Source organism: Coptis chinensis, chromosome 9 (assembly GCF_015680905.1).
Source record: "Coptis chinensis isolate HL-2020 chromosome 9, ASM1568090v1, whole genome shotgun sequence".
NCBI classification, from domain to species: Eukaryota; Viridiplantae; Streptophyta; class Magnoliopsida; order Ranunculales; family Ranunculaceae; genus Coptis; species Coptis chinensis.
The window spans coordinates 47,784,598-47,802,418 of NC_141464.1; the positions used below are offsets into that span (position 1 = coordinate 47,784,598).

General features: G+C 35.9%; 2 protein-coding genes and 1 long non-coding RNA gene across 6 annotated transcripts; all 3 read left to right on the forward strand.

Annotated features, from left to right (window-relative positions):
- Positions 1-4,043: 4,043 nt before the first annotated feature.
- Positions 4,044-4,891, forward strand: LOC147476373 (uncharacterized). The gene is made up of 4 exons (XR_015207408.1): positions 4,044-4,161; positions 4,308-4,384; positions 4,614-4,707; positions 4,794-4,891. It is a non-coding gene; the product is annotated as an uncharacterized LOC147476373 (long non-coding RNA).
- A 1,190-nt stretch (positions 4,892-6,081) lies between these two features.
- Positions 6,082-10,017, forward strand: LOC147476374 (uncharacterized). 3 transcript variants are annotated; one of them, XM_086582030.1, is made up of 9 exons: positions 6,082-6,104; positions 7,581-8,055; positions 8,625-8,663; positions 8,746-8,799; positions 8,899-8,962; positions 9,108-9,166; positions 9,380-9,436; positions 9,542-9,616; positions 9,700-10,017. In XM_086582030.1, the coding sequence occupies exons 2-7, from the start codon at positions 7,597-7,599 to the stop codon at positions 9,419-9,421; spliced, it is 717 nt and encodes a 238-aa protein (XP_086438156.1). In that variant the 5' UTR covers positions 6,082-6,104; positions 7,581-7,596; the 3' UTR covers positions 9,422-9,436; positions 9,542-9,616; positions 9,700-10,017. The 3 variants fall into 3 exon arrangements, with proteins under 3 accessions (XP_086438156.1, XP_086438157.1, XP_086438155.1); XM_086582029.1 differs by lacking the exon at positions 6,082-6,104 and having other exon boundaries at positions 7,507-8,055; XM_086582031.1 differs by lacking the exons at positions 6,082-6,104; positions 9,380-9,436 and having other exon boundaries at positions 7,505-8,055; positions 9,437-9,616.
- Positions 10,018-12,054: 2,037 nt separating this feature from the next.
- On the forward strand, positions 12,055-17,803 carry LOC147476375 (ribonuclease MRP protein subunit POP4-like). Of its 2 annotated transcripts, XR_015207410.1 has the most exons (9): positions 12,201-13,001; positions 14,056-14,109; positions 14,223-14,299; positions 15,112-15,362; positions 16,139-16,207; positions 16,332-16,393; positions 16,876-16,977; positions 17,239-17,406; positions 17,482-17,803. XR_015207410.1 is itself a non-coding variant. In XM_086582028.1 (8 exons), exons 1-8 carry the CDS (start codon positions 12,758-12,760, stop codon positions 17,334-17,336), a joined length of 957 nt encoding a protein of 318 aa, XP_086438154.1. In that variant the 5' UTR covers positions 12,055-12,757; the 3' UTR covers positions 17,337-17,803. The 2 variants fall into 2 exon arrangements, 1 of the variants encoding a protein (XP_086438154.1); XM_086582028.1 differs by having other exon boundaries at positions 12,055-13,001; positions 17,239-17,803.
- Positions 17,804-17,821: the final 18 nt, after the last annotated feature.

Here is a 17,821-nt window from a genome sequence, read left to right on the forward strand (position 1 = left end):
TAATTAAGGCAGATAGTTTCTCCACTGAGGCACCTTAGCTTCTAATAATAAAAATAATCATATCGATTTGTACATACAACATGTAAGGCAGTTAGTTCCTCCACTGAGACACCTTAACTTCCCACTAACCACACAACAAACCATACGCATAATAAAAGGCATTTAGTTCATCCCCTGAGGTGCCTTAGGTTATAACTAAACTAATAACCAGCCAAGCATATTCTATACTTACCGTATTTCATGCTCAATTACATAGTGGGTCGTCTCTGCACAAGTAGTTAGTTTGACCCACCATTCTGCAAAACCATATACATTCATATATTTAAAGATATTTCATTAACCAACATATTACCATAATTATATTATTTAAGGCTTTCTTTGCGTGTCCCTAAAATCACGTCGTATTTATGTCTTACCTAGTTTCCCTGGCTACCACAATCGCTTCCCAACGCCGAACATGTACATCCACATGCCTCCCCTCACATAATGAACAACTCCGTGCATAACTACCTTGAGCGGGATGCCGCACACTAGGTAACCCTCACACGAAAGCTATTATGTAAGTACTACCACTATTCGACATAAAATATCGCGCGTCTCGTTCTAATTTTGCGAACGGAATAATCAAGCAACCATTCGGCTACGCCAGAAGGGCCATTCAGCTTCACTGAAACACTCGAAGGGCCAATCATCTCACATACGTTCATCACAAGGGCCAAATCACATGAGTTGTGGTAGCTAGGTTCTAGGATTTTCGTTACGTAATTTATTCAAGTGTCATACATTTATATATCAGAATAATTCTTATTCTATCTCATGCTAGTATACTTAATTGTACTGAAGCTCAACGTTTTTCGTTATAATACAATCCACATTATCACGTGCCAATACTATTCATTGCACGATATCCAAATATCTATATATCAAATCTTGAAACGTATTATTTCACGTGCCAATTATATATTGCACTACCATATGGAATATCTCAAGCCTTTATAAATACTACAATTCATTTAAGTAGCAACTCATAATAGTAATCAATCCTGTAATGTATTCGTTCAATATATTTATGTGAACTCAAGCCACCATCAAAGGCACGCATAATTATTCGAGTCCAAATCACAAGTTAGGTTAAATTGATCAACCATCAAAAAACCCAAAACTAAAGTCCATGAATCTGAGTCCATGTGTAGTTTAATTCTCATAAAAACGTATATATCTAAGTCTTATAAGAATTCCCCTCTTATTACATATCAGTATTTATATTATTTACACACTACTCACGCCAAATCTTAATTAGATAATGACAAACAAGGTTATACAAATTTCGACAATATTTTATTACTATATTTGTCCATATTCTTAAATATGTGAAAATCTATAAAAAGTCAACATTCCACAGTCAACGGTCAATGTCAAAGTCAACCTGTCATTGTCAAAGTCAAACTTTCGTTTCCATGTTCAACAGGTTCAGGGTCATAGCCATGGTTCATGGCTAAGGGCAAAAGTGCATGGCTCATGGGCTCATGACTAAGGTTATGGTTCGGACCTAACCAGCTAAGCCCATGACTCAACCAAATATTCAAATAATGTTAGCCGGATCCACATAACAATAATGACCCAGCCCACAAAATAAAAGAAAACCGGCCCATGTATACATAATTGGAACTGGCCCAAACAAAACTAATAGAACTGGCCCAAAACAAAACTAATAGAAATGAATCCGGCCCAACAACTAAAATTAGATTTCGACCCAGCAAGAAATAGAACCGGCCCAACATAAAAATAGAGTTTTGGCCCAACCAAACAAATGTTTAGGCCCAATCCCCAAGCCCAAGCCCAACCGGTCATCTTCTCCACCAACTCCACCAGCTCTACCAGCTCTCCTCCACCAGCCACCACTAACCACCCACCGACACTCCAACCTTACCGAAAAAGATTCGGTTTTGAACCCCCATAAAAACCCCATATTCCAATACCAACCAAAACCCGATTCCCCCACTCTCACTAGCGCCAGCAGCTCCAATGCCTAACTCTCACCACTCCTCTATACAACCACCACTCCAAACCCCACCGAAAATACCCTAAAACAAAACCCCTACAACTTTAGTTAACACTAAAAACTCAATTCCTAACTTCAACAATCCTTCATCAAAATGGTATCGACATCTCGTCCGCCATTAACAGTAATTCAAAGCTTTCAACAGCCCCCCCCCCCTTCCCCCCACCACCACTCTACAACACTCAATCAAACCTCCACTACCGGCCACCAAACATCATCCCACCAAAATCCAAACGAAATTCTCAACATCAAGATTTAAAATATACATTACTAATCATGGACTCGCGATCTCGCCACCATTAATAGCTGTTCAAGCTTTTTTTTTCTAAGCTTCAACAACCCCACCCAAAATCGGCATTCAAACCTCCTAATATAACCCAAATCGACAGCACCCAACCACCGATTCTAAACCCGACTTCTCATTCACCCGACAGTTCAACCACCAAATAGCACAATACCATAGTTCAAATAAAAACCACACCACCACAGTATCATAGTTCGACAGTTCCATTAAGAATTTCAACAGTTTCAATAAAAACTAAAAGATATCGACAAAAATAAATAATTATAAAAACTAGTCGGAAACATTCGACAGTAAATATTTTTATTCGTAGACGTAAAACTCTAGTTTCGATAAAAAGAAAAAAACATAACTACTCACTTAATCAAAAGCTCCACGAATCTCTCCTAGTCTGAATCGTCGCGCTCCACCCTATAACAAACGAGCCGCCTCCATTTTTATTTTATTTTTATCTCTAAAACCCTATTCTCTAGAAAAATATGAATATATACTCCGGTTTGAAACCTAAGCCCAACACATACTCGAGCCCAGAAATTAGGCCCACATATCCCAAATCCAATTCAACGAATTTTAAGTAAATAAATTAATAAATAAATAAATACGTATTTTAAATACGGGCGTTACAGCTTCATTGTTTGAGGGCCGGGCTAGCCCGACCCAACCCATTTGACACCACTAGTTCATACCCAAATAGGTTAACATACTTCATACATTATGTTGATATATGTTCACACCCCAAATATGTACGAACAATGATTGTTCATACTCCAATATGTGTTCTTATTCATTATACATTATGTTAAGGTATGAACTTATGAACAATGATTGTTCATACCCCAAATAGATATGAACAATGATATATTGTTCATATGAATAGTTATTGCTTATAACTCATGTTAATGTATGAACATTGATTGTTTACACTCATATTAAGATATGAATGAGTATGAACTATAATTGTTTATATCCCAAATAGCTATGAACAATAAGTATTCATAGCTCAGGTTGAGGTATGAACCCACCCCCCAAATAGGTATGAACAATCATTATAGGTATGAATAATCATTGTTCGTACTCATAGCTCGTATTGATGTATAACTCATTGTTCGTACTCATAGCTCATTGTATGTGAGTGATTATAAAAAAAAATCATATCCTCTAGAGTTGTTTTGAAACGAATTTGGGCCCTGGGGCTAATTTATTGTATTTAGAATATATTGGCTTGGCTTGACCTGATTTGACTAAAGTAATTTCATTGTGTAATCAAGTCAATTGCTATTTGGTAATACTCAAGATCTCAAACGGACTCTAAGAGGTAAACAAGGTAATTGATGAGGTTAAACTTGTTTAAGTGCCTATTAATCGCCGCTTAAGACCGATTTTCGAGAAAACAGTATAAAAAAAAAAACGTCGCCTTAATAGGTCTGCAGGTTTTGTTTGTTTGTTTAATATGCCTTAACAGTAATGCTACACCGACCCACTTATTTGACCTACTATTTGAACCTACTGATGTGTCAAAAGTCCTAATCATTGATTTATATAGAGATATGTGTTTGTGTGTATTGCAATGCAAACCAACGTCATACAAATAATGAATTCAATAGTAGATCTAAAAAGTAGGTCCGTGTAGCACTACTCAAATTTAAGTCCACAAAAAAGCCGAAAAGAGAAAAGCCCACGAATCCATATAGCTAAAAAGAAACTGGTGAGGTTATTTTGGAGGTATTTCGGAACTCCCAACCCCGACGTTCAAGGTTCAAACCCACCCCCACGTCTTCAACGATCATTATCCTAAGAGGTGACAATTTTGTTAGCATTGGTTCATTAAAGGATATCAGTGTGTACACGTATCCATTTCCCGTTGTTTAGAAGTTTTCTTTTTGTTCCTTTGTTTTGTTGCTTAGTTTCATTATGTCTACCAAGTAGTAATTCTTGTGTTTGCAGCTACGGTAGTCAGAGATGAGATGGGCTTAAACCTAGAAAAGGTCGGAAAGGAGGTGTTAGGCACTGCCACAAAAGTGGTAATTATCATTTTTAGATTTATTATATTTTTACTCTTCACTAACTGCAGATTAAAAGGGCTTTAACATACCCTTCAAGACTTATAGCTAAAAATGGGAGTGTTGTCATAGAGTAGGTAGCTTCCATGAGGACATGTATCTTGTAACTTTACAGTTCCGAAACTAAAAATAGTTATCCTTTTTGTCATGGTTTATTGACCATTGGAACGTCTGGTTTCCATTTTTGCAGGTTCTGTCTTGTGACGACGTGAATTATGGATATAATGCTGCAAAAGACTGTTACGAGGATTTAAATGGCTGCTGGAATAATGGATCCATTGAAGGTAACATCGTGGAATAAGTTGATGATGTATAATATTGTATATTATTGAGTTTGTCTCATTTTTAATGTGGGTGAAAACTTGTCTAGATAACAAGTTGAATGTGAGAGGTGAAGGGAATATTGAAGATGACTATAATATTGAATGTGAGAGGTGTTTGCAAGTTACCATCTTTCCGATCTTTTAAGGTATCCATACTACTACTTTCAAAGAACTTCAATTTTGTTTTTCGCTATTTTGGTTTTGTAATTCTTGAATTCATTTTCTAGGGTTTATAAATTTCTTGTTGATTTAGTTTTAAATTTTATTGTTTTTACTAGGGTTTATAAATTTCTTGTTTTGATTTAGTTTTAAAACTTTATTGTTTTTACCAACTTCATTATCAGCCATCATGGGGACTTTCAGATTACTCCTACACTTCCTGGCAAGTAAGTCTTTGATCTTAGGGCGGCGTCAACCAACTACGAGAACCATGAATTTAATTATCCGTTTATTACAATTCACCATTTGGAGTCTTTTCACTTTTGCGGGGAGAACCAACCATGTTAATCAAACCGTGGTATTAGCTAATCAATCTAATGAACCCTTTTTTTCGGTTCATCCATTCTATTCCCCATAAGGAGTTAAAATGTTGAACTGGTGATGGATAGGGGAAACTTATGGGACTTTCCAGCTCCCCGATTTACCAATTTTAATTCATAACGGGTTAAATCTGGAACTCATTTAGCGGATCGATCTTAAGAATTATATCAGGTAAGATTGGTAAAGTAAATGGAATTAGTGCCTAGCCAAAAATGGTTGAGACGAAGAAAAGACTACCCACTTGTATATTTGTTAATTAAGTTGGTCTTTGATTTTACCCATTGTTACCCGTGAAAATGTATTTTATGCTATGAATATCATAAAAAAGCTGGCAATCGGATGATGATGAATGGTTGAATGATTGTTTAATAACAGGTATTTTGATAACATTGATACTAGTTGATCTTGTAATGCTTTCAAATCTGAGGAAGAATGACAAAAAAGAAAAGCAATATGAATAAGTACTTGTTTAGATTGAATTATTTTTTATTTATTTTATTTTTTTATATTACATTTATTGCAATCATTTTATATAATTTTTTATGTTCAAATATATTTGTTTTGTGATCGATTTGAATTTTTAGTTAAAAAAAAGTGTATTTTTTTTTGTTCACCCTCACTTTTGTTTTCAATGGTACATTGAAGGTATTTCTCGTTGGCTTTGGTGATTTATTTAGTATAATTGCAAATGCAAACTCATTGGGATTTGATGCAAGTGGCCAACTTCTTTTGAGTTGAACCGGTTTTTGACCGGTGGTTACTTCGTGTGTTTGAATCCAGTATACCAGAAAACTTAGAAGATGTTGAAATCTGGACAGGTATATTACGTTACTAGTTGTCTGTTTTGATATCTGAGTCCAATAGGGGAGTGTTTGTCAATTTGTAGCACTCACTACTTATAATTGCATTTTTTGTTCCTTTTGTTTTCAATCATAGAATTTTGTGTTTAACTACTGCCAAATGCAAATGCAAAGTAAAATGAAAGCTGCTGGTGATTTCTTTTCTTCTTGAAAGTTCCTTACGTGTGTTTGAATAAGTTACGGAAAACTTAGAGACAAACCTCCAGATGGGAGAAACCAAAATGTTCTTTGTGGTGGTGTAACCGTGTAGGTACCCCTTCCTTTGAAACCCTATTGTTTTGCAATTCCAGAAACTTCTCTAGAGTGACATAGGATTTAGATACCACTCAATCAACTTAAGTTTTTGTGCAAGTTTATGTTTTTCTTAATAAAGTTTTTGTCCTTGTTTATACTGACAAGAAATGGTTTGACTTTCCAAAAGACAGCAAAATAATCACTTCGTTGGTGTCCATCAGGTTCTCCACCCTCCGCTCACGCCCCCACTGCTTGCAGTTATCTAGTTAGAAATGCAAAGGGCTTGTGTAATGCAAACTAAATTATATGACAAACAAACTAAATGCAACCATTATCGCATAAGTCAAGAGATCAAAAAGATGTTTTGAGCGTATCCTGAACTGTACAAAATGCGTCACTGCTTGCATACTTGGTTGAAGTTATGTGACTCTGTTTAAAAACGCTTGCATATTAACTGCTTGGATCTAGTTTGATTTGAAGTGAGATTGAAGGTAGAGAGAAATAGATAATAAGAAAGGGAGTTTAAAATTTGGCAGAGAGTCTTCCCTATTTGATCTGAGAGAGTATTCCCTATTTGAACTGGAGAGAGAAGGGATAGAGCATGTCCCTGCAGATTTAAGTACTTGTACAAAACAAAATGTCAATTGGGCCTATGTGTGCACTTGCCTACAGTATGGCCCATACCTGCTTCTCGACGACCTTGAGGCTTATGTCTTGTCCCACATATTGGCTAATCATGTTAGTAATGCCTTAAATTTCTTGGATTGTATGGGAGGAGTTGCACACAGCGCATATGCACGTGCAACTTCTCATATTTTGGTCGGAAAGTATTTAACAGCTTATCCCTATTTCTGGATAATATTTCTTTTACAGATAAAGATGGGGAATTTGGGGGTGGGTTTGGGGTTTTGCACTTGCACACAGCGCACAGGCACGCTAAAAAATTGCAACTGTACATATACTATGTTTTCTTCTTATTGTGTTACCCTCCCAACTATGAACTCTTTATTCAGTTTGTTAATATCTTTGATTTCTCTTTTTTGAGACACAGCCGAGAAGGATTTTTAGAAATACCTTTTCACAGCTGTCCTGTTTGTTTTCTTGCCGACTATTATCTGAAGTTCGGTTTTGATTAACGTACAGAGTTGCAATAATTATATTTATTCTAATAAGAGTGCTTTGTCGTTTTCATTCACGTAGGGCTAGGTATCATCTCATGGATGTTTCCCCTCCTTGTGATATAGCATCTGTATGTGTATATAGTGCCTCTGACTCAATCGATGGACTTGTAAATCATAAGCAACATATATGTACTAAAAACATCAGCACTGAGGTCAATGTGGTACCAGGAATCGGAAACACTTCTAGCGAGGTCCTACATGTTCAAGAAGTAGAAGAACTAATGTCAAGCTGTACTCTAGCTATTGATGAGGAGTCAAGCCACTGTCAGGAGAAAGAAGATTCATCTGATAAACTAAAGTCAAAGCAGGTTGGCTCCTCAAATGCAACAGCTGAGAAGGTCTTGGGCAAATATGCAACGTTCCCCAGCTCCAGAAAGCTTGCAGATCCCGTTTCTGCAGCTGATAATGATGATGTCCTTGACATATCTTGTGATGGTGGGCAGTGCTCTATGGCATCTGACAATCCAGCTTACGCACGCTCAATATCTTTACTTGTGAGTTTCCAATCTTTATATGACCCTGTATTTATTCTTTTTCAATTCTTCGAAGAATAAATAATTGGTATATATTTGAAAGCCCATAACACTAAAGATCTATGATCTGACATAATGTCGATACTCGTAATTTTCTGAATCTACACAATGTTGTGTTTGGCTACATTCAAAGCTGTCAGATCTTTCTTTTTCTTGGCTTTTAAATAAGTTTTATCAAGGCTTGATGCATGTTCTCTCTCGCAGGCCTATATATGGTTTAAACAGCAGCAGAAGTAGTAGTAGTGGTAGAGAATAATAATAAGAAGAAGGTTAAGGTGGCTGAACAAGATCCACCAGAAGAACAAGCTGGTCCAAGTAGACGTAAGCGTGTTAAGGCTCCTACTACTCCCGACGAATTCTTCCAAGAGAAACGTAACATGGTATAATAATTTTCTTCAATATTCAATTTTATTGACTGTAATTAGGGTTTTTAGTGTTTCTCTTGGAAATGTGAGACGTTTCAGATTCACAAATACCCACATTTTTATATTGAAATTCATCTAATCGAAGCCTCGGTTTTCATTTTGCAGGAAGATTTATGGAGAGCTGTTTTCCCCGTTGGAACTGAGGTTCGCTTTTGTTTCGTTAAATTTTTCATCTGTTTATTTATTATTACAGCGAAAAACTTGTTATTATGTAATTTTAATGCAGTGGGATCAATTTGATATGGTCTATCGGTTCAATTGGAACTTTTCAAATTTAGAAGTGAGTATGAAAATTCCTTATATATTTTTTTGTTGGATTAGTTTCTATTATTTATTTTGCCTTAATAACTTAATGCTAATAAAAACATATTTTGTTCAGGATGCCTTTGAAGAGAATGGAGTGCTTCATGGCAACAAAGTTTATCTTTTCAGTTGTACTGAGCGTAAGTTTTCATATGTCTTTTTGGATCTACTTAGGTTATGTCTCAACTTGTCTATATGCATTTTTAATATGCACATCGATATCTATCTATCGTAAATACCTTCATTATTATATCATACTAATGGTCTCCCGTTTCTGTTTTTCAGCTCAATTGGTACCTGTGAACGGTGAAAATAAAGTAATATGCATCCCTGTGGTGGTGGCAGTAAGTTCCCTTTGCAAACATTCTTTTTATGGACATCATTGAGTTATCATTGAGTTAACTCCTCGTTTTGAAACTGTGTGAATGTTTTTGTACCTCTAATTATCTTGAATGTATGGAGGCTCTTTTTATGCAAACATTCTTTTTATGGAGGCTCTTGCCTTGGATTAGATGTTTGTGGTCATCATAACAGTGTCCATGTATGTTGTCGATCAGGTAAATATGGAGTCCATCATGAGAAATCGGGAACTGACATAAACCTGGATGATGCAGGTATCTCGGTTAGCTAAATGTCTCTTGTTTGGAGTATAGCGGTTTCTTTGTATTTTTCACCTATACTGGGAAGTTCTGACCCTGGAAACACCATTCAATTGTTAGGCTCTCCGGGAAGAGCTGGGTTCTGCAGATCGTAAAGCAGAAGAAGAACGTGCAGCACACAACGCTACCAAAATGGTCAAATCTCTACCATTGTTTTCATAATTTTTCAAATATTTTCGTCTGTTATTTGCCTGATGTCTTATCCATTGAATAAGCAGGCGGCTATGGAAAGGGAGGTGAGCTTAGAACATCGAGCTGTTGAGGCATCTACAGCCCTTGCTAGGATGCAGGTATCATTGAAAGGGAAATCAAATTGAAGGAGTGTGATCAGGTCATACCACATCAGTGTAATCCTTGTAGCCAAATGCGTATGTATGGGAATTGAAAGCTGAAAAGTGGATGGCAGGCATTTTGTATTGTTGACGTGTTGCATATCACTCGCAATATTGAATCATTTTGATTTTGGTACCAGATTTTATGTTGTTAACTTGTTATATACTTGGAATAAAATCAATTCAATATGGTTGGGTTTTATACGTTGATGTGGGTCTTGTAAGTGGTCAATGTCTGATGCTTATAGATTTGGAAACACAAGTTTTCACTTTTCAGGGTGCAATTGAAAGAGCGGCAATATATTTTTTTCATTCTAGTAACTGATTTGGAACAGATGTGGAGTGTTCTGAAATTTTCATTTGGAACAGATTTAATGTGTTCCCCAATTTTTATTTGAAACTGTTGCAAAGGGTCCCAGCACAGCTTTATCACATACTGCATCCGTTCCAAATTGTAGAACAGGATTAAGCAAAAGATTTCTGGACACCACATCCCATCCCATGTAGTGCTCTGTAGTCATGTTCCATACTTCTGGGCTCAAAGGAATCCCTCTGACAAAAATAAGATGTTAGTTAGGTATTGCTCTCTGTACCAGTTAGAAGATGCATGGGTGATGTTACCCGTTTTCCCAACTAGCATTCAGCTCTAAGTAATACAAGTAATACACCCACTTCAATCTACTACACTATCCGTTTCTTTTAAAGCCTTTTCAAATGGCAACTTATTTAGAAATTTTATATAGCTCCAGTGGCAAACCAACATAAACACTCCAGACCTTCTTATAAGTAATTCAAACTACATACTAAGATACACCCAAATCAAGATGAGCACCTCGTGTTGTAGCAGACACCACAGGCCAAATGTAGCCTCACAAATCCACTGAGCAATCTGAAACTGCTATGAGAGAGGTCTGTTCTTCAATTTTCCTAATTTCCAGGTTTATCTGTTGGTGGTTGATGGTTGAGGAAGAAGAACTAACAAGCAGGTGTAACGGATATCTAGCATATGCACCACGTATGGAAGTACTCTAATCAAGGAACAAAGCACTGAGGTTGAAGTGAAGTCTAAGAAAAGCACACTACACCAGATAATAGACAAGGTCATCCAGTGGCTCGCAGTACATAATAGTATAATACACAGGGCAAGATCAAAGCTTTCGATGGACGTGATCAATAACAAAAAGTAATGAATTCACTTTGTAATAATTTCATCAAAATTATTCTCTAGTTTACAATTCTTCCTAAGAGTATATTTGGAACCAATCCTCTAATCTAACATAAACTTTTCTGATAAATAGGTGTAGTAACCTTCATTATTTCTTTTATCCGACAAAACCGATATCTTTGAACCCGAATGCTAATAAGCACAAAATCCGACATTCTATCAAAATCGAAGCATGACGACACAAAAGCTTGATGGCTAATAAGTGAATCAGGCCCTCTCTATGCTCTCTAGGTAGACCTTGACGTCAAGTTAACAAAGCTACACCAAGAACCAACAAGAACCACTCAACTCGAAAGCCCGCATAACAAAACAATGGAATTAATAGAAGAATAATATTATAGAGAAATATTTTACCAAGCTATATCGGGAAACTAAGGGGATGTATCGGAGGCTCTTTCTAATAACCCTTAGGATCACATGTAAGATCCCTCACAATTGGAGAAATGGATGAAGTGTAAAAACTTGGAGATCATTTCACGTTAAAGATTTACACACTAATGCATCATCATCATCATCACATAGGTTATAAAAGATGCATAAAAATTTTGAGTACTTGTTTTATATAAAAAGACGAACATATTACGAGTTATAGATGTTCAAGGTAGTATGTTAGCATATCGGCAATATTTAGCTACCTTTTTATATGAAAAGCGAGTATATACAAGGCAAAGTAAGTGTTAGCATATCGAGAGACAAAAGCGACATCTTTGTCGTCAACACTAAATTGAAGAGTCAATTCATCTTAATGAAAATAATATATTTACTAAAAATGCTAATAAATGCCCAAATAGCTTCTAACCTACTCTGTATATGGCAAACTATTATGTAGATTTCCATTAGTATATTGAATTGCCTCTAATTCTTCCAATAAGATCTCATCTATGCATATTGCTAAAAATTTTACTTTGCAAGAATTCCATTTTTTTTTCTAGGATGACCATTACCTCTAATACAAATAAAACCATATTTGACTAAGACTTTGTATAATCATAGAATGACATTTAGTACTAACTACTAAGAAATAAAATACATAATGAATGGCCATGAACACCATTAATCATTATACACATAACAAAGTCGAAACTCAGATTTGTAAAGTGTCCAAAATAACTTACCAATATTACCATTGAATTGAGCCAGGTCGTGATAGTTTATGGTAACTGCAGTGTGTTCATATTAGTGGGCAACGTTGAGAATGTGCATACGAGGCTATTTCACATAGTGCCTTTGGCAGCAGCTATTGCACCACGGTCTGTGGTTCCACTGTTCCATCCATCTTTTTCCAATTGTCCAGAAATGCCAGAATATGGAACTTCCCCATTTGATGAATCCAAAAGTCGTATTAAATAATAAGGATTTATTGGAAGTTAGGTTTTTAATTGAGAAGGAATGTTGGTTTTGTTATTGAAAATTTGGAAAGCTGTTTATTTGAGGAGGAGTCGAGCCGTGTATAGAGAAAAGTCAGAATACAATAAAAATATTTATGCCGGTTTTAGCCTTTACCCATTTTTTCTTCTTTCTTTCGGCAGAGCATTCAGTTGCATTTGAAACCCTGCGTGCGCATTGTAGATTTGGTAATTAAAAATTGGAAAAAAGATTTAAGAAATGTTAACGACTCCTCTTAATCTCATCTCCTCAATTACACCAAAACAAAAGAACAAAAGCAAAGAATAGGTTTGTGCCGCCTGTCTTATATCTTTCTCAGTTGTCGAAACAAACATGGCGAGTGATCAAAAGAAACGAACTTTAGAAGCATTAGAAAAAAGATTCGCACTTGCTAAAACTGAAGTCCAACAACAACAACATCAAAAGAAGAAGAAGACACATATCCAACAACCACCCCAAGAAGAAAAACAACAGGTTCATACTCATACTCCTTGTGTGGTGGATGCAGTGGCTGAAACTGGCCCTTCAAATATTTCTCCTCAAAAAGACACACCCAAAACACCATCCTTCAGTAAAGGTATGTTTTTTATATATTGAGAGTGAAATAGTGCCTTACATTGGGCTTTATTATCTTTTTTAGAGTGCAATTGGGTGGTGAAGACGACATATTTTAGGGGATATAGAGAGGCTGTATATTTGATAAGGTGGTGCTTGACTGTGGGATAGAGCCATAGAGGCATGGAGATACATAGAGAGTGTTTAATGCTTATGGAGTGTCATATTCTTTGTCAGACCTACTCAGGTCTCAAATTCCTTATGTTGATTTTGTTTGAAATTGGTCTCAAGGGGTTTATAGAGTAGTCATATCTTTGTCTATATATTTCATTCCGTAGTTAATAGAGGTTAAAATCTCTCATGCTTTTCTAGTTCGGTAGGGGCAGCAGAGTTGGATGAATATCATCTTGATTGTGGACAGGTTTTGGAAGACTTACCAAGACACAACTAATCCCTTCCAAAAACTTTTTAAACTTACAACTTTAACCAAGCACCCTTACTTGTGAGTGCCTGCAGACATGTAAATCATTGCAGAATCTTTAGACAGACACTTATGATTGGAATAGTTGTTAGGGGATTCTTCTGTATAATAGTATTTCTTCTTTATTTTGATTTTTCTTTTGTAGGTTTTTACAATAGTAAAAGAGAGACGTCAGTCAACAAAAAGTAGGATTGGAAAAGTGAAAAGGGAATGAGAAAAGTTTAGTGTAGTTAGTATTATTGGTATTAAGGAGACTTATCAAAGTAAAAAAATTGGTATGAAGCAGCTGTTCTTTTCCAGTAGATTTTATTGATACTTCTAATAGACTATTACATCTCTTAACCTTATGGAACTGCATAGATACCCTAACTTGTGTTTTTGTGTATATACATGATTACCTTAACATTCACTTAAATAAATTATATTTTATCTAGTAGAATTGACAATTCTCTTGGTACCATACTGTGAACGGCATATCAAGATTGTATGTTTGTTTAAACAAATATGATTGTTAATACAAATCTTGAAAATAAGCGTTTTCTTCACTCTACCACCCTAAATCCTAATTAGCCCTTCTGTCTTGACTGAACCTCAGGGCGTTTTGCTTTCGTTGGTTATACACCAGGGGCTGGTCTTTCTGGAAAGTCAGGTGACTGTTCCCTGAATTCAATTTTTGTTCATAAAGTTTTCCTTGACAATTACTCATCGTGTAGTAATTTATTTTAATGTAATAGTAGATTTGTGGTATTTATATTTTGACAGATCTGGAAGCAAATGATCCTACATATTATCGGATTCGCCAGTCAGTACACGAGAATTTGTTGAAAGAAGGGGTTAAGGTAAATTTTTTTTTGATCGGTTCATATGGATATATTTTTCTAGAAAAATGTAGTTACATAGAGGGTAGGATAAGGTATCCCACTATAGAAGAAATCTCCAAAGAGAGAAAGAAAAAAAAAAAATACTAATAATATTATAATAATAATTATAATAATAAGAAGAAAAAAACAAAGGTTACAAAGATTTTGATAAAAACATGTGAGACTCCCAACAGCACACAAAGTGCTCAAAGGGTATGTCCTACATCTCCTTATCAACCTTTGTCAAAAAGAAGAGTAATCCCTTAATTAACAACTCATCCATCTCCATAGTCTCTTCCACTCCTTCCAAAGCCTCCTGTTCCTTTCCAGTCAAATTCTCCAAATGTCGCGTCCCTTCTGAGAATGGACGTTTGAGAACCAAGAAGCAAGAAGCTAATAAGATCTTCACCAAACCAGGAAACCCTCAATGGAGATTTGACCAATAATTGAAGAAGTTCCACATCCGCCTAGTAAGGGACAACTGATAAGGTTATGACTTACTGATTCACCATCTGACAAACAAAGGGGACACAAATAACAAGATGTTCCTTGAAATTACCTTAAGAAACAAAGGGTGTTAAGGTAATTGTTTGCGAGGGTATGATTCACTAATTCACCATCCGACAAACAAAAGGGACAAATATAACAAGATGTTCCTTGAAATTACTTTAACAAATAAAGGGGGTTAAGGTTGATTGTTTCCTTTCTTCTTTACAACATAATGCTGACTTTGTTTGTAGGGGTGAAAGTTGAGTTGGTTTATGCTAAGATTGAGAATGACTGTTTTGTAGCTTTCAGAAAAGGTTGACAACACTCTGCACGAGCTATTCCAAAAGGGTGATGTGGCACAAAATTACATGCATGGGTCTAAAGTCATAAATATTGATAATCGGTTTCTACTTGATGGTTTTGTACAAGGACGTGGTGCATCGGTTGCACGTTTCAAGGCGAAACAGGGTCATTTAAAGCGTTGTAGAAGGCACATGTCCATGAAACAGCATAGGAAATGTGGTTCATTTGATTTTCCTCTGGAGTCACGCAAGTAAGTTTTGTAGCTCTCAAGACACTCATGTATTGCCTTATCTTGGAAGTTCAAATAGATATAAGTATGGTCTACTTGTACTTGTTGGTGTCATATGTGTTTATGAACCTCATCAGGCTTGTTCTATAGATAAAAGCGTTTGAAGTTGGGAATGTACTCAAATAGATATCATTCAGTTACTAGATTTAATAAGTGGACTGAATGACTGGTAGAACATAAAAGATACCTTTTTGCTTTAATGAGCTAGACAATAAATCCGTACATGATTTAAGGTTTTTCTACACAGCTGTGTTTAATGTGGATTGCTTAGTCAGTGGATTCAAACAGGAACCAGTAGGCTATAGCTGGAGAAGTAAAGTGATTATTCTTTGGTGCTGGATGTGTGTCATCATTAGTGTTGCTAAACATGTGCCTGCCTGTGTTAGACCTACAAACCCCTTTTATATACTGATGTGAATTAGGGTTCATAATCATCAATTAGTCTAGTTTCTTTTCAAGGTTGTTTCTAATTACGAGTTTAGGTATTGCTTTTAGCTCCCGTTTCCATTAGTTTCTAAATTGTAAGCCTTCTAAGGCTGGCCAAGTTAGTTTTTGGGATTGAATAAAAATTAGTTATAGATATATATATTACATTGTTATTGTTGTTGTTATTGTTATTGCAGTCAATTATATATCAAAGCTTAAGGGTTTAGGGTCTTCTTCGTACGAGGTTTCCTATACATAATAATGAATATTGGTGATTCTGATTGATGCCTAACACTGGTTATTTGTTGCAGGTTTGAAATATTCGAGCCAATGCATGAAATGTGGAAAGAATATGTGCTGAAACTCATAAAAAATCTAGGGTGAGATTTAGATGGAAACCAGAGATATTTGTGACAATTTCTTTCATATGTCATGTTGCTCAATGACAATTTTATGTTCTTCATGTACATTAATATTCTGTAAATGTTGCTTCCATTGTTGCAGGAACACTCAAAATATAGCTCGATGTCTTCTCCACGCTGACTTACATGGAGCTATTTTTAGAGGTTGTATGAGAAACATATCCTTTTCCCGGCCTAGTATATTATGTGGACAGGTTTTGCTTGCATAGTTTTGGTCATTGTTTTGTAGTATACACGGGTGTCTAGATGTCACCGTGATTGATGGAGGTCTCCTGATTGGTGGCCAAACTCTTGGTTTAGATTTCCCAAATCAAAGAAATGAACTCTTGGTCTAATAAGAATCATTATCCGCACCTCTATCCTTACCTTTATCCCAACTATTGGGAAACGGACTCAAAATTTGAATAAAACCAATTGAGATTTCACCTGGAACAAAGTTTCATTGCTTAGGTTGTTATTATTAAGACCCCCTCTCTTCATTATGCTTGGACCTTTAGCTGAACTCCGTTCAGTTAGCCCTCTTAGTGTCTGTTATGTTTGTCTGCATGATTACTAGAAGAATGCCCACATTTTATACCTCAATATATCCATTGTGCAAATATTGATTTGATTACTGTTTCTTGCAGTTGCCGAGTGTAAAGTAACTTCATACTTGGGAGTTAGTGGCATAATGGTTCGAGAAACAGCAGAGACTTTTGGGATAATAACATGTGATAATAAATTTCAAGGTGCTTTGCATTTCAAGTTTGTCAGAATAAACCAATGATATCCACTGCAAAAAGAAACTTGCCTTCATCTGTAGTGATTCATTTCTTGCTTCAGTTGACATGAGTTTCTTTTGCATGTATATGTATATTGCTTTACCTTCACCTTTTCAAAAACTTCCTTTCCCCCTTTGTGGTTGTTTACTTGCATGTTTTTATACTTACATGGAATTTGTGGAGAGTGGGAACTCTTGCTGACTAGCTGTTTCTGTACATCTTTTGCAGTTGTGCCCAAAAGGGGTTCTGTTTTCTTATTTCAAGCTGATTGCTGGAAGATTACATTGCATGGAGACGAACTTGTTTCCAGAAAATACGATAAATGATGTTGGTAAAGACGAACGTCTATTGTAATGGATCCAGGACATATTTCAAGCAGATATCAAAGACCGCCATGTATGATCTCAAGCTTTGCATTGTCCTTGTTCCTTTTTATTGTTGGTTACTGACTGAGGGACATATTCGTTGAAGTCCTGTCTGGGAATGCCAAGCTCCGGTGTATATTGGCGTCAAGTGGGGACTCTGACAGGAAATCTGGAAGACAAGAAATTATCAATCCCGACTCGAGGAAGTTTTTGTAGATGTGCTTTGTGGCTCATAGGACTCACATACTATTTGTGCCACCATGGAGATTTCTATTGTGCTACTTGAGTTATGAGAAAAATAAAATAAATTGAAACATTTTATTTTTTTGCCCAACTTAAATGTTTCACACAATGAATTGTCTAGGTTTAATATACTCATTAAACTTCCCTTCAACTTTATAAACACATTTGTAATTTGTCTTCTAAAATGTGGAGTCAGTGTATCT

What these genes read in the sequence shown, in the direction of transcription:
- LOC147476374 (XM_086582030.1), top strand. Translation starts at nt 7,597, where the DNA reads ATGGATGTTTCCCCTCCTTGTGATATAGCATCTGTATGTGTATATAGT. An exon ending in CACGCTCAATATCTTTACTT is followed by an intron (nt 8,056 to 8,624) that starts GTGAGTTTCCAA and finishes TTCATTTTGCAG; the next exon opens with GAAGATTTATGGAGAGCTGT. An exon ending in TCTTTTCAGTTGTACTGAGC is followed by an intron (nt 8,963 to 9,107) that starts GTAAGTTTTCAT and finishes TCTGTTTTTCAG; the next exon opens with CTCAATTGGTACCTGTGAAC.
- LOC147476375 (XM_086582028.1), top strand. Translation starts at nt 12,758, where the DNA reads ATGGCGAGTGATCAAAAGAAACGAACTTTAGAAGCATTAGAAAAAAGA. An exon ending in AACACCATCCTTCAGTAAAG is followed by an intron (nt 13,002 to 14,055) that starts GTATGTTTTTTA and finishes ACTGAACCTCAG; the next exon opens with GGCGTTTTGCTTTCGTTGGT. An exon ending in ACATGGAGCTATTTTTAGAG is followed by an intron (nt 16,394 to 16,875) that starts GTTGTATGAGAA and finishes TGTTTCTTGCAG; the next exon opens with TTGCCGAGTGTAAAGTAACT.